Source organism: Danio rerio, chromosome 7 (assembly GCF_052040795.2).
Source record: "Danio rerio strain M-AB ecotype USA chromosome 7, GRCz13ab, whole genome shotgun sequence".
NCBI lineage: Eukaryota > Metazoa > Chordata > Actinopteri > Cypriniformes > Danionidae > Danio > Danio rerio.
In genome coordinates, this window is record NC_141027.1 from 62,165,442 (window position 1) to 62,181,456 (window position 16,015).

The following is a 16,015-nucleotide window of genomic DNA, read 5'->3' on the forward strand; positions in this document are numbered from 1 at the left end:
AACTCCATTTGTTCTTTGATGAAATTAAAAATTTTAATGAAAGATTAAGCTCTTCGTGTCCTTGTTTCAACACCATAAACACATGTTGTTTAAACGACACAACATGTTTCAACAGTGGTGATTACATCCTACCGGGATCTTTTGAATTGTTGAGACAATTTGTCTATATCGCAACAGTTCTCGTTCTCAAACGTCATCTTTTATGAAAGGCGGAATATTTAACAACATTACCTCCTCACCAGATTTATAAGAGGAAAACTCATTGTATGTGCTTTCACTAAAATGCCTTGTTCTACAACCTTGTTCACCTTATCTTTGGAATCCAAAAAAAAATCATTCTGGAAGCAGATCTTATGCTTTCATATCCAACTATTTGTCCGGCCGCAAGGCTACATTCTTCCACAGAACAATCAACTCCAACCGGCACTTTGATTCCATGCCGCCGTTGCTCTAACCCTCCACTTTCCTTCACCCCGGCCATAATGGCCAAAAAGAAACTAAAATAATTATATTAACTTCAACACAATTTTCCAAAGTAAATTAAGCAATAAACTATCCGTGAAAGTTGGGAAAAACACAGTCGCTCTCACAGTCACGCTTCACTCACTCCACAGACGCACACACATACGCACGAGAGAGAGAGAAAGAGAGAGACAGCTCTGTCAACTGCTTAAAAAACTTTTATTCAAAACCAATCAAATAGGAATAATGAAACTTGTAAAGAATAAAATAATAATAATGATAACATCAATGACTCAATTAAAGATTGTTACAGTATATATAAAAAATGCAAACAAATGTACAGATTAAATCAGATCATTTCAAACGACCTTTTACATTTTGTCACCCAGTTAATCATCAAAGCGGATGTGATTGCTTGCTTCCTTGGCCTTAGCAATGATGATTTTCTCAGCTTTAGAAATGAGCTATGAAAAGCATACATTACACACACACACACACACACACACACACACACACACACACACACACACACACAGAAACACAGAAACACAGAAACACACACACACACACACACACACACACACACAGACAGACAGTATTGTAAATTTAAATTGTTTTAGTTTGTTGTTGTCTTTTTACTGTTAAAAGTATGTTGAGTATTTATGTTACCTTTTCTGTTCCACGCTTTTTTTCTCTAGGAGTGTTCAGCTTTGCTTGTCTGTCCACCAAAATCTTCTGCCAGTACCTTCTTTCATGGTCACCTTTTTATTAATTAATACATGATTTAGATAATATTCTGCATTGACAAAAAACAGCTAAAAAACAGCATTCAAAAAATCCTACCAACCAGAAAGGAGTTCAAGGTTCCAGTTGTATTTTTTCTGAAATTCAAATCGTGCTTTAATGACTTTCTGTGCATCTTCAGAACTTTTAAAGCGAACATGACCCTCTGTATCTCCATCAAGAAGGTCCACATAAGCCACAGGGGACAGCTCAGATAGCATATCCTGCATGTATGAAAAAGACAAATTACTTATTTAATGTATATAAGATAAAAAGTATGACAAAAAGTATCACCAAATAAACTACAAAATTACCATACCTTGATGCACCTCTTGCTCGGCAGAGGTTGGTTATAGCTAATCTTGACAATGACACCACTTAAAAACTCAGGACCAGAAGTGAGCTCTTTCTTAGGTGTATCTTTATAAACTTTAAGAAAAAAATAATCAGGGAAATAAATAGCAAAAGCTTATCACAGCCAAAATGTCCTCACAAGCAAAATATACTCACAAGCATTCGTGTCATCCTCTTTAAGCTTCACGATGTGATAGTTTGTTGGCTTTTGATTGATCTGAAAAACTGACTGCTTCAGATGGGCCATGCAGCGCTTCTGCAGTGTGAGATACTCTTGCTTCAGGTCCAACCACTCCTTCCTGATATTTGAAAAAGGGGCAGATAGATAAACACTCATTAGCTTATGTGTGTTTGTGTGTGTGTGTGTGTGTGTGTGTCTAAGGCTAGGTTTACACTGCAATGCTTAGTGCTCAAATCTGATTTTTTTTCTCAGATCTGATTTTTTGCATGGCTGTTTACACTGCTCTTGTAAATGTGGTCAATATGAGATTTGCAGTGTGAATAGATCATGGTCCTAAATTAGGGGTGTCAAACATGTGGTCCGCGGGCCGGATCAGGCCCGCAAACACGTTTAATCTGGCCCGCGAGATGATTCAGTACAGTGTAAAAGAGAGAGAGAGTTTTAATTTTATTGCCATTTCCGCTTCTATGGCTATGTCATGGCAAAAAAACACATTTTATAAATACCACTTTTCTATAATTATAAAAATGTCCTAATAATTAAGTCATTAACAGCAATAAATAATACACAATGTAAAATACATAAATAATAATAATAATCATAATAGATAAGATAAAAATCTTAAACAGTTAAGGTTTCCTTTTGATTAAAATTCTACAATTATAGAAGGATTAAAATTTTTTAAAATTTTTACTTAAAGTCTCTCCAGATAAAAATATTTATCTGAGAACATTAAAAATAGGGCATTCTACAAGAATATGTATTACAGTTTGGTTTTTGTTGCAATAAAGACATTATGGGGGTTCTTCTCCTTTGAGTAAAATGTTCATGTGTAAGTTTTGTGTGTCCAATGCGGCATCTTCTATACACAATCTCATCGTGTCTTGACTTAAAAAATAAATGCCATTTGTTTATGATATAGCCTTTAATTAATGGCTTTTAACACTCCTTTAGCTTTCCTGCTAGGGCTGTTTTGGCGGCTTTGTCAGCTTCTCCATTTCCAAATAGTCCAGCATGTCCTGAGATCCAGCAAAAGACTATATTATAAAACTTTCTCTGCAGTTCTTCACTTTGATAAAAATGTCAATAATAATAGGATGCTCCAGTTTAAAATAATTCAATGTCTGTAGACAAGATTTTGAGTAAGAAAAAATAATAAAATTGTGTTCTTCAGCATTTTTAATGTGTTCCTGCGCTAAAAAGAGAGCCTTTGCTTCAGCTGTAAAAATTAAGCTTTGAACAGGAATGCGAATGTGCGAAAAAAAGCTGCTGTTCTAATTGTGTCCACTGGATGGCGCAACTTCAAACGGTTAATTTCATCTGAAGCAAGGAATTTTAACCAGTGAGCCACGACCCCTAGTGGGCCCAGCAATCCCACAGGTGGACCACGAGATTTAACTTGTAAAACGTAACTCTTAAAATTAACTCTTAATATATTACAAAAAATTTTGGATTTCATTATTAATATGCTATATTAAAATGAACAAAATAATGCACTTTCTCCGGTTCTGTGATTATTTACTTTAAACTCTGCACAAAAACAACCTCATGATCGCATCTGCAACCATAAGCAAAACACAGGAGTCTGTTCATTCACAAACTATGCGTGAAGTGAAAGTTAGGGTGCATTTACACCTACACTTTTGTTTCGGAACGTGTCTCGATTGCACAGTTAGCGCGGTTCGTTTGGCATATGTGAACAGGGCAATCGCGCTCTGTTCCGCGCCAAAGTAATCGCTCCGAGATCGCTTGAATGAGGTGGTCTCAGCTCGATTGAAACGAACCCTGGAGCGGTTCGATTACAGTGAGAAAGCGATTCGATCCGAGCGCGGTTATATCACAGTGTTTTATGGATATGTATTAGGCATACGGCTAGATGAAGAGAGAATTATGAGCATGACGGGAAGTTTCGCGAGTCTTCTGATGCACTCGTCTTCTGAAACGAGTGATGATCTCCCGGTAATCTTGCGTCTCCCTCCCGGTGCTCTAATAGGCTACGTCACGCACCCTTCTCACCCCTCCCCACCGCATCTCCTCCTCACAATCAAACCACCACCTCTCCTGACAGCTTAGCGGGACGCTGCAAAATAAACCCTGACACTCTGACCAATGTGAGTAGAGTTTACTCGCACGTGACTTGTTTTAGCTCTTTTATTCCGATTAGAAACGTTGCAATGTGAAAGCGAACCGCTCCAAGAGCAAAGAGCAACAATGTAACAATTGTAATCTTTGTTTCGGAACAACTGAATCGATTCACAGGTGTGAAAGCACCCTAACTCTTTGTGTATTATTATGTGAACCATTTAATATACAAACCATTTATTTATATACATAGTTGTCCAAATGCGCCCATACAGAATCTAACAATGCTGGATGTTTCTGTTATAGACTGTAAAATAAACTTGCATATGAGTTTCATACTTGCTGGCGGAGTTGTTCACTGTTCCTGTCAGCGATCTCCCAATAATATCCAGATGCAAACTCAACTGCCATCAGATCGACACATTTAGGGTGTTGTTTACTGTATTTTACATTTGTTTTTATATTTTTGAATAGTAGATATGTAATAGTGAACATTCAGTCAGTTCAGCTTATAGCAGAAGCTGCTCTTTTTTTATATACTGCGCACCACGTCACTGAACTACAATATCTCCGAGGGAGATTATATTACTTTATAAACAACATTAACTTAAGAAATTTTAAAAATAAAAGGTATTTTAAAAAAGGAACAACACGCCAATCGGCAACAAATAAAACATCTTGCCAGGGTATGCTGTGTGTAATCCACCACTGACAGTGACATAAGACACCTTATGCAGCACCTTTCAACTGCCGCTTGTGTAAGAGAGCTCAAAGCTGGTATCGATATTTCAAAAAAGCAAGATCATATAGTTATAAATATTCCATAACAATACTTATGAAAATATTTATACGTTTACATGTTGTTTATTGAGATTTTTGAGATGTGCGATTGTATAGGCTGTCTGATCTTTACAGAAGCTGTAAACTGACACGCGTGCTGTGATGTTTAGCTCGGACGAGGCGATTTTATTTAGCCTGTAGTCTTTAGATTTTTTACACAATGTTTAATTTCTTAACATTTCTTTCTTTTTTTATTTATAGTTTATATATAAAATGAGTGCTAGCTTGTTTAGTTGTGATCATTATGCAAGGATCATATTTCATATTCGGTTTATTCTTCAACAGTATATATATTTGTTAATAATGAATTTTTATAAATGGATTGTTCATAAGGACTAAGCTATTAATATATAATGCATTAGGCTAATTAATACATTAAGAAATTGAAGTCAGGTAGGACAACAAAATACAACCAAACATGTTCCCCCTGTTGGCAAATTTAACCAAAAAGTATCTTTGCGTGTGCGCAACAAGCTGCGCATCTGAGAGTGTGTTCAGCACGATGGGGAACATAGTGAGTCCCACAAGACCCCATCTTAAGCCACAGATGGTAAACATATTGGCCAGGATTCCTGGCAAAGAACATGTAAAAATCACTGTTAATAAATGCCAATTTACAGTGTTTTATTTATTTCTTTTCATTAAAAGACTGTGTCGAGCTGTCATTTTTGTAATGTAATTTTGAAAGTTTTTCTTAAATATTTGTTTCTTGTTCATTCGTTTAATCTTATTTTAACTTTGTGCAATTTAATTATTTATCTTTCTATTTTATTATCTTGTTAGTTTTAAAAACATTCTAACATTCATCACATTCGTCCAAAACTGAAAGTATTATACGCACGCATTTATAAGCTATTTAAAAGTAGAAAGAAAAGAGGAAACCCATACCCCACAGTGATACCGGTATTACCGGTGTTGTCACATGTCGATTAACCAGTAGGGAAATTTCCTCATCGTCACAACCCTAATATATATATATATATATATATATATATATATATATATATATAAAATGTAATGGTCATTCTTGACAGTTGTTCTTGGGTCTTTAGAAACCTCTCTCACCCACAAAAGGTTCACTCCCACACCCACCACCGGAATAACCAGCTGTGAATAGTTGTGAATAACCAGCGCCCTTCACCACCCTCAATACCAGAGCTGAGCTGAGTCTCTTGAGCAATGCACGATCCCTCAACTGGTCCCCTGGTGCCGCAGCACCACTGCACCGGGTGTGTGTTCACAGTGTGCATGTTCATTGCTGTGTGTGCGCACTTGGATGGGTTAAATGCATAACACAAATTCCGATTGATCACCATTCTTGGTCATGTCATGACTTTTACTTCACATTTCTGTTTACCTATTAGATAGAACAACAGGGATTTTTTGAAAGGGCATGCAAACATTTGCTGCACATTGTCATCTGAATAAGAAATAAACTTTCAAATAAAACTTTTACTATAGCACTTTATGCATTGCTTTACAATTCACAGCTATATAGTATTAAACTTTTTTTTTCGATATTGCTATAAAGAGCTGCAACCTTGATGGACTAAAGAGAGGAAAGAAACCAGATTAGTTTTCCTCAAAAATTACAAAGTCTAAGTGCACAACTACCTAATGCATAATATAATCGGCACAGACAAATGGGAATTGGAAGGGGTTTACCAGCTTATGCCAAACATCTGAAATGTAACATAATTTGGGCTAGATATTTTTCAAAATAAACCAGTTTACAAATTGGTTCAGTTCAAAATTACACTAGTTTATCTAAATGCATATACTCAAACTCATTATGCAAACATTTCACAGAGACAATTTTTAATGAATCTCAATTCTAAAACAATAAACACAGCTTTTCTTACTTTGAGAGGACTCTGAGAGGGATGACTTCCTCCCCTACTTTCAATCTCTCTTTGAGCTTCTTCTTTCTCTTCCTCTTGGCCTTCAAAACAGAATCATCTTTCTTCTTCAAGCTGTTCAACTCTTCATTCTTGTTCTCAGATGATAGATCTATGAAGGAACATGAATAAACATAAGTACATAACCTCAGTGTTTTGTTGTTTATTTTTTCTAAATGTCATACTAGGAGTGTTAGGGAAAGTTATTTTTGAAAGTAGTGCAGTGTTTCCCCTACCATAATTTTAGGGGGGGCGCCCCACCCTCTCAAGGGCTTTCCCCGGCCCCTTGAAGTCAAGTTGATTGCATTTTATATATAGCACCAGATCACAAGTTCTTTTAATAAACAAGCTAAATAGCCATGTGTAGTATCTTATTTACACAACGGCATGACATTTCTGTCTCTACATGGTCGCATGATTACAAATTTCTGCTCTCTGAATCGCGCATGGTGGAGTTCACACTCTCTGCTGTGTGAGAATGAGTGCATGCCAGATCTGACAGGAACGAAGATGCACGTGCACTCCCGTATATTATGTATAGAATACAGCAGATACAACACAGGTAAATGATGTGCAGGGGCGATCAATGTGTTCGCGTCACAGTGACAGCAGCTAAAAATATATACAGATGCAGTGCGACTTGTTTACAGTTTATTGGTGAGACTCGCGCGCCTAATGCTCAGCTCTCTTTATTGCAAGTGCAGCCATAGCATCCCCACTGTTTTGAGCTGATGTGGCGCAGCCAGTCACCCCTATCTAGCATCTCATCCACCCATATGACCTGTCCCGGAAGCTCCACGAGTCTCCTGTAAATTTATACCAGCCCTGTTATCCCCAAAAATGAGTTAAAATACTCAGAAATCAATCACAGCGACAAGAGTGAATGAGCAAGAGTACAGATCATGAGAGGCAATGTAATAGCATTACAATTCTTCGGTTAAATTAATACAGCAGTAAAGACATCAAAAGTGCAAATCCCCCTATCTCTCTCACCATTGAGTGATCTGCTGTCAATAGTTGGAAACAAGCAAAATACTTGAATGGTCATGCATATGTTTAGGCCTTTTTACATATAACAACTGAAAGTTCGGTTTGACAATACTGCAAATTCACTAAAAGCTGGCTGGGATTATTAGATAAATAAAACTTTATTCTTAACATGAATATTTAATAATATAAATTCTTGTAATACACGCATTGCTATAAACAGTAGTTTATAGACCTCTTTCCTTTTAGTAAAAGGGTATTAGATTTATAGGTGTGCATTTTAACTTATTATGCATCAAAAGCTGCAAAAATCCTGATCGGACATTTCGCTTGAAGATTTTAAGAAATGTTTGGTTGAGGTTGTCTGCTTATTTGTTTATACTGAACATGAAGCAGTAACTTTAGAATAAGCTGCAATTTTAGCAGATGGTTTTTGTTAAAAGTAAATTTTTGTATGTCTGTCTTCTGATCCTGAACTATTAAGATTGGGAGAGATACTGTACAAATGTAGCTTCTAGCCACATTCTTAGGCCGCATATACACTGCACTTTTCAAGTGACTCGATTCCGATTTTTTTTTTCTCCCATGTGGCACGGATTGGATATGGCCCATGTACGTGTAAGCAGGAACAATTCACATTGATTCCGATTTACTCAAATCAGAGTAAATCAAAGGCCTTGTTCATATGTGGAAATTTATCTGATTTGAATCACATCTGTGCCCTCATGTCTGCAGTGTAAGCAGGTAGATCGGATTTTCACCAGTCAATGCGAGTCATGCTGCATTAAAGACCGTAGCCAAAGACGTCAAGTCTGATGCTTTTATTTCAGAACAGACTTCAGCAGAGTCCCCCAAACCATACATGAGGACATTAACAGCTTTAATATAGTCATAGCACAGGTATTTAAGCATGTTAACGAGAGCAAGAGAACGCAATGTCCACCATGTATCCAATATAGACTAATATAAAACTTGTGCATATATTTTGTGCATACATCACGCCATGGACATTACATTAAGGGTGCTTTCACACTTGGTTCAATTGCCTGGACCGTACCAAAGTTCGATTGTCCCCCCTTTCCACCTCCGGTTTACAACCGTTGCTAGGTAACAGTCACGAAAGCAAGCGCCGAAATGGAAAGACTTCCGCACATCACAGTCATTTTGTTTTTACTGAAGCTTTTGGACATACAGAAAGCGACTCGCGTCTATCTGCCGCAAAAATATTATATACATTCAGAACATCACACGTTGTCTGCAGAAGCTGTTTTTGGAGGAGACAAGCAGACATCACTGTGTTTGCCCTGGCTCAGTCCAGCACATGTCACCAAAGTATGAAACGTGACACACACACACACACACACACACACACACACACACACACACACACACACACACACACACACACACACACACACACACACACACACACACACACACACACCCCCACACACCCACCCCTGGATGATTATAAATGATGAATCATTGTAAATACACAGATTATTATTGTTTTTATTACTGTTTTATCCTAAAACTGTACAGTTTATTCTGATCTATTTTTGTATTGATTTGTACAAATAATTAATGTTCAAATAATAATATAATATATTGAATATTAATGTAATATATTGAATAATATGATGTATTGTTGATATTTTATTTAATTATTATATATAAATATCATCTTTTTTTTACTACTACTATTTACTGTGTACTTTTTTTTGTATGTTCATATCTTTTCATGTAAACTTTATAACTGCTTTGGCAATACATTTGTAACAATTGTCATGCCAATAAAGCAATTATTGAAATTGAGAGAGAGAGAGAGAGAGAGAGAGAGAGAGAGAAAGAGAGAGAGAGAAAGCAGACTTAAATGATCATTCATATGTTTCATAATATCTTTGTATTTATGCCAATATATCCAAACAACTGATGGAAGATTGAGCTAATTTTCAGCAAAAGCAAGACAGAGATTTGATGTTGTTTTATTGTGTTTAAAATAGCTTTTTTTTTTTTTTTTTGTATGCTAAATATTTCATTAGTAAACAGATTTTTTTAATAAAGGTTGGCAATTTAATGATTTGGAATTAGCCTTTGATGGTTATTTTAGTCAAAAAGTGAAAATATATATTTTTAAATAATATACAATGACAAGTCAATTAATAATAATAGGGCTCCATTTTGACTGTCCATGCGCAGAGCGCAAAACGCAGGGCGCAAACGCTTTCAGGGCATGTCAGGACGCGTTTTTGCTAATTTAAAGACGATAATCTGCCTTGCGCCATGGCGCATGGTCTAAAAGGGTTGAGTCTATTTTCTTAATGAGTTATAGGTGTGTTTTAAGAATAAACCAATTAAAGTCTCATCTCCCATTCCCTTTAAGAGTCAGCTGCGTCGCGCCAAGTGCGCATTCGCTATTTACAGGACGCAAAATAAGTCTAAGTGGAAAAAATGAGCATTTTACAAGCAAACAGTTAACAGTTTTTTAACAGAAAACTGTTAAACGGAGCATCTTCTGCGTGAGAATGAGAGATAAAAGATCTACTTTCACATTCGCTCTTGGATAGGGAAACCTTTACGCACAGACATCAATTAGTCTATAAATAAATACTTTTGTTGGTTAAGCGCAAATATTCGTTTCAAAACTATTTCTAATTTCAGTTCTAATTTCGAGCAAACGAATAAATGAACAATAACAAAATGTGCTCAAAAACCGGAGTTATATCCTAAAACACATGCTGTACCCCATATGGTCTAAAACCTGACAGGTGGGCAAATCTAAGCTTGTTTTTAATAAAACAAATATAAATATGGATATAATAAATAATACTGCATATAATAATAACATTATACAAAAGCAAATTGTTATGAATGAACTAAAAAAGCCTCCCGAGATGAAGAAAACATAAAAGCAGTGATTTTTCATATTTATGTAGGCTAGAAAATAATACGTTTTGTAATATTTTGATCCTTTATATTTATATCCTATATCTATACTTATTATATCCTATATATAACCTTAATAATTCAATTTTTTCATATGTAAAGATATTTTCATATTGCTCTCGTGCGTAATAAGCAGTGCGTAAGCGAGGCGCAACTCTGCGCCGGAGTTTAGACCGGGTTAGTTTTCTATTATAGTATATCTATTATAGTTTCTCAAAATAGCAACGCGCCAGCGGTCCGCCTCAGAACGCCTTCCTTTTTAGACCAGAACGCCTATGGGCGCACAAATGAGCGCTAATGCATTTGCTATTTAAACAGCGTAGTGCAACGCCTCAAAACGACTCTTGCGCCAAGCTGAAACTACCAAAAGACTATTGCGCCGCGCCACACTGCGCCAGGTGTATGATAGGGCCCTTAATGTTGACTAATTATCATTGTCGACGTTGAACAAAGACAAAATCGCAGGAGCCTTATTAATGAATAACAATTATACACAAATGCATCAAAGTCCTTACAGTCATATGCTACATGATCTTAAGTGATATATAACCAATATGTATTTTAAATACAGAAGATGAAATTAAGTTTGTAAAAGCTCATAATATCATTTTTCCCCACAATTAAAGCTAGCAGATGTTTTTTGTAAAACGTTTTCTTAATTTAGTTCTTTGTGACCCTAAACATAGGTATAAACTCAAAGTATAGACAAAAACATGTTAAATGCAGCAAAACTATTCTAGTAGAACATTTGTCTGCTACTTTGAAGATTTTTAAGAGCCTTATAGCTAAATATATACCTAAATGCTCTTGGTCTGAGATTTATAGATAAGAAAGAGCCAAGTATACCTTTTAATCACATGAATTTATTAAAACAATATTTACCTTTCAATTCGCTTTTTTCCTCTTCAACTTTCCTCATTTTGGATGACATTTCATATTGGTCTTCCCCAGATGATGCCTCAAAACTCTGAGAACGCAATCTTTTCTTCTTGGCTTTCTTGCTTACTGTGCTTGTCAACGTTGCAAGGTTTGGTTCACTGGTAACTGTGCTCTCTAACATTCCGTCTTGATCCATATTATTACTTCCAGTTTCTTCTGAAGTACTGTTTTTAAGCTCCGTCTTCTTTTTCTTCCCATCCTCATCATTGTCTAAAAGTACAAAATGTGTTATTAATAATATACTGATCATTTAGTTATTATGGTAGAAAGACATCAACTGGCCACTGCCCTCTTTTACATTAAAATATTGTCAAATTAATTTAGGCAGTATTTTCAAAATACATAAGGCATATCAATGTTACCCTGTGTGACAGCATCAAAAGGGACAGCCTTTTTCCTACAAGTCTTTGGGAAGATTCCTGGCTTCCTTGGAGCATCTTCTGGAGGATTGTTCAGCATCTGTCATTTTAAATCATAAATAAATAAACAATTAAAAAAATAATAAAATAGAATAAAATAATAATAATAATAATAATAAACCAAAAATATGATAAACATACAAATAAAAAAATGGGTGTGTATACCCAAAGCTAGCAACTTGGTGTTTGTATTTACATTATCTTTTCTGTATTTAATAACAATGAGCCCTATCATACACCCGGCGCAATGTGGCACAAGGCCTGACGCAATTGTTGTTTGCTAGTTTAAGCTTTGGCACAAGAGTCGTTTTGAAGTTTTCCGCCACGCTGTTTAAATAGCAAATGCATTTGCGCTCATATGTGCGCCCATAGGTGTTCTGGTCTAAAAAGGAAGGCGCGTTGAGGCTCATTGCTGGCACGTTGCTATTTTGAGTAACTATAATAGTCTGTTCTATAGACCAGAACAAAGCCGGTCCATTGTCCAGCTCAGAATGCGTTAGTTGTGCGCCTCACTTACACATTGCTTAATACACACAAGATGTAGAGCAATACGCAAATATCTTTACATATGAAAAAGAATTAAAGTACTAAGGATATATAAATAGGATATATTGAGGATATAAATATAAGATAAAAATATAAAGGATTAAAATATTACAAAACATATTATATTCTAGCCCACATAAATATAAAAACCATACTTCCATGCATGCCTTCTTCATCTCGGGAGGCTTCTTTAGTTCATTCATGACTATTTGCTTTTGTGCAATGTTATTATTATTAGCTGTATTATTTATTATATGTATATTTATATTTGTTTTATTAAAAACAAGCTTAGATTTATCCACCTGTCAAGTTTTAGGCCATATGGGGCATAGCATGTGTATTAGGATATAATTCAGTTGTTTGAACACACTTTGTTAATATTGTTCATTTATTCATTTGCTGGAAATTAGAACTGAATTAAGAAATAGTTTTGAAACAAATCATTGCGTTTAATGAACAAAATTAATTATTTATAGGCTAATTGATGTCTGTGCATACAAGGTTTACGATCCACGAGAGCAAAAGTGAAAGTCGATAATGAGAAGGTCTTATCTCTTATTCTTATGCTGCAGATGCTCTGTTTAACTGTTTTCTTGCTAGTAAAATGCTCAGTTTTTCCTCTTACTTTACGTCATGTAAATAGCAAATGCGCTATGGCGCGATGCAACTGAATATTACAGGGAATGGGAGATGAGACTCTGATTGCTTTATTCTCAAAACACACCATAACTCCTTGAGAAAATAAGCTTAAGACCATGCGCCATGGCGCAAATCGGATTTTTCCATTCTTATATTAGAAAAAGTGGATTCTGACACGCCCCTAATGCGTTTGCGCCCTGTGCTTTGCACTTTGATCGTCAAAATAGAGCCCAATAAATTATATAAAATATTACAGTTATCAACAGTTACCTCAACAGCTTTTTGTGCTTGCTCTTGCGTCTCAAACTCCACAAATGCAAATCCTTTAGAATGCCTTGTGGACTTGTACCTGGGGATACTAATATAAACCACATGTCCACATTTGCTAAACACTCGCTCCAGCCAAATGTGAGTGACTGTCTTTGGCAACAGCTCCTAAAACACAATTTCAATTTTAAGAGAATACACATTGAAATGACACATACAGTATGCTAGCATTATTATGTATACTTATTTGTAGTAATTTACCACATAAACTGTGCGACTGTCCACATCTTTTGGGGTTTCACCAAGTGGTTCCTTTCGTCGTATACGAGTTCCCTCATCATTAACCTAAGCACACCACAGCTGTGTTACAGTTGCTAACAAAGTAAGTGGATAATTCTGAAATAAAATTCATTTTATAAAGGACAAGAAATTGTCAAACCAAATCATACCTCTACTATTGTTGAGTTTTTAAGAGCCCTGGCTATCAATTTGACATCTGCAGTTAGGTTTTTCATTCGGTTAAACGTTGTCAGGACGGCAATGTCAATATCTGCAATATATAAAATGTTAAGTGAAATATGTACGAATGATGGGTATCCTGACAGATAATCATACAATTAATAAAGTTACATACATCCATCTCGTGATTGCTCAATGATACTCTTCATGAATCTGTCCTTGTGAAGATTCACATCACCAAACCAAAATTCCACCTGCTTCTTCACATCAGACAGCAGCTGTTTCACCCGGGATCTCTTCTTTTTCTCGTTATCTTTTTTCTCACTCAAGTCTGCACAGGCGGTGTCCCCGACAGAAGACATCTTCTCTGTGTCTGTCGTCTTGCTATGGTTGAATCAAAGTCATAAAATTATATATCTGAAATTGAATAACAATTACGTCGAGCTGGGTATCCGTTTCACATTTCTGTCTTAACATTCCCGCTCTCCCAGTTAACTTAAATAATAATCACTTAACATTACCGTTGACACACTTTCATCCAGTTATTACTTTACTAAAATAACACACATCACCAATTTATATGGTCATACTATTATTGTAAGATACTTTTATAGCAGAACACTAATAAACTTAGTTCAAAGCAAATCGTTCGTTTACGAATTTTACCAATGCCGACGACTCATTTTCTTTAATAGCTGCTGCTGCTGCTGCTGCTGCTGCTGCTTCTTCTTCTTCTTCTTCTGGATTCTACCGACAGCTTGCACCTTTTTGTCCAACTACTGCCATCTTTTGTTGTTATATGTCATAGCAGGGATTGCTAAAGGGAATTTGATATATCGCCCTCCGAAGATAAATACAAACCCACAGAGCACAGACGTTTCAGAACCCACAATCCCCATTCCTGAGAACATTCCTATTTTTACTAAGTTGCTTTTTTAATCCTTACCTTGATTATCCTTAGTTTTTACACTTACAAAGTCCACCAATAGCAAATGTGCCATGGTGCGACCAATGACTGTAAGGGTGCAACCAAGCGGCCATAGATATATACACTAGATATCGCATAGGGACCCTGATCATGCGTCAATAGCGCCGCCACATTGGTGCAGTGCTCCTAGGACAAATGTCATTCAACCGCACTTGTCAAGACAGTATTATTACGTGAAGATGCGGGACTTTAGCGCTGTCTACGGGTGTAGTAACGAGCAAACGAAAACAAAGCACAAAGGCAGAAGATTTCATAGGTAAGATTAAGTTTTTACGTTTTTGTATGTTATGAACTTTTGTGCTAAACAGGTAACGTTATTGATGATAATCAATCACTTAACGTTACTGCATTCACCATAAGGCAAAGTAGCTCCAATTCGCACTAAATACTCGGCTTATGCTAGTTTTGTTGAATAAAATCAGCAAACAATGCAAAAGAAATATGACAACGAGATGAGTCGTTCATAAGGGAAATTCATTCACAAACGAATCGCTCCCTCCGTATGAGTAGTAAAAGCAGGAGAGGAGGTGTGTTTCAGGGCACGGATTAGATCAAATTTAACAAGGAGGGTAGATTGTACATTTCCGAATACACAAACACAAGCTTTTTGTCAGGAATGCCAATGCGATCACTGATCCATCAATGTAGAAAAGTGATGTAAAATGATAATTTCGTAATTTAAAAATTAATTTGCATACTAACATCCAGGAAAACTCCCGATCATAGATATATGTGTAGATCTCTGGCTTTGGATGGCCACAGTCCTCCACCACTGTACCTTGGTCCCGCATTTATTTCAAAGGAGCGCTACCCTGTTCCAAAATGGCGGCATTCTTTTCAATAGACAACAACAGGGTAGGCGACATTTAATGTATATATCTATGCCAAGCGGCACCCTCCCGCTTTCCCTCGATATCCCTGGATAAATTTATATTTATTACTTTTTTTATTTATTAATTAATAGTTATTTGATTTTACTGCTAAATTTTGGTTTAAAAACAATATTGCTTACTATAGATTACTACAGTATTTAATGTGGTAAATCATTTATTAAAAAGTTATTTAAAAAATAAGAAAATAAACACTATTAAATCGCTTGAGTAAAATATTAATTTAGTGTTATACATTTGTTACATGTAAAAAGATTTTTATTACATATAAAATGTATTATTGCCGATATTAACTTGCTACTACTTCCTTCATTAAATGAATCCGTTATATAAAT

General features: G+C 35.9%; 1 protein-coding gene across 4 annotated transcripts; it reads right to left on the minus strand.

Annotated features, from left to right (window-relative positions):
• Positions 1-662: 662 nt before the first annotated feature.
• larp7 (La ribonucleoprotein 7, transcriptional regulator) lies at positions 663-15,670 on the minus strand. 4 transcript variants are annotated; one of them, XM_087258865.1, is made up of 13 exons: positions 15,493-15,670; positions 13,978-14,186; positions 13,793-13,893; positions 13,605-13,688; positions 13,347-13,511; positions 11,835-11,931; positions 11,416-11,682; positions 6,565-6,712; positions 1,756-1,898; positions 1,565-1,674; positions 1,310-1,469; positions 1,132-1,223; positions 663-926 (listed from the first exon to the last, which is right to left on the minus strand). In XM_087258865.1, exons 1-13 carry the CDS (start codon positions 15,579-15,581, stop codon positions 852-854), a joined length of 1,740 nt encoding a protein of 579 aa, XP_087114991.1. In that variant the 5' UTR covers positions 15,582-15,670; the 3' UTR covers positions 663-851.
• Positions 15,671-16,015: the final 345 nt, after the last annotated feature.

Excerpts from the sequence above, each read along its gene's own strand:
- larp7 (XM_087258865.1), bottom strand. The coding sequence starts at position 15,581 with ATGCGGGACCAAGGTACAGTGGTGGAGGACTGTGGCCATCCAAAGCCA. Across the intron at positions 6,713-11,415 it reads GGAAAAAAGCGAATTGAAAG|ATCTATCATCTGAGAACAAG; the intron begins GTAAATATTGTT and ends GTTCCTTCATAG. Across the intron at positions 1,470-1,564 it reads CGAGCAAGAGGTGCATCAAG|GATATGCTATCTGAGCTGTC; the intron begins GTATGGTAATTT and ends TCATACATGCAG.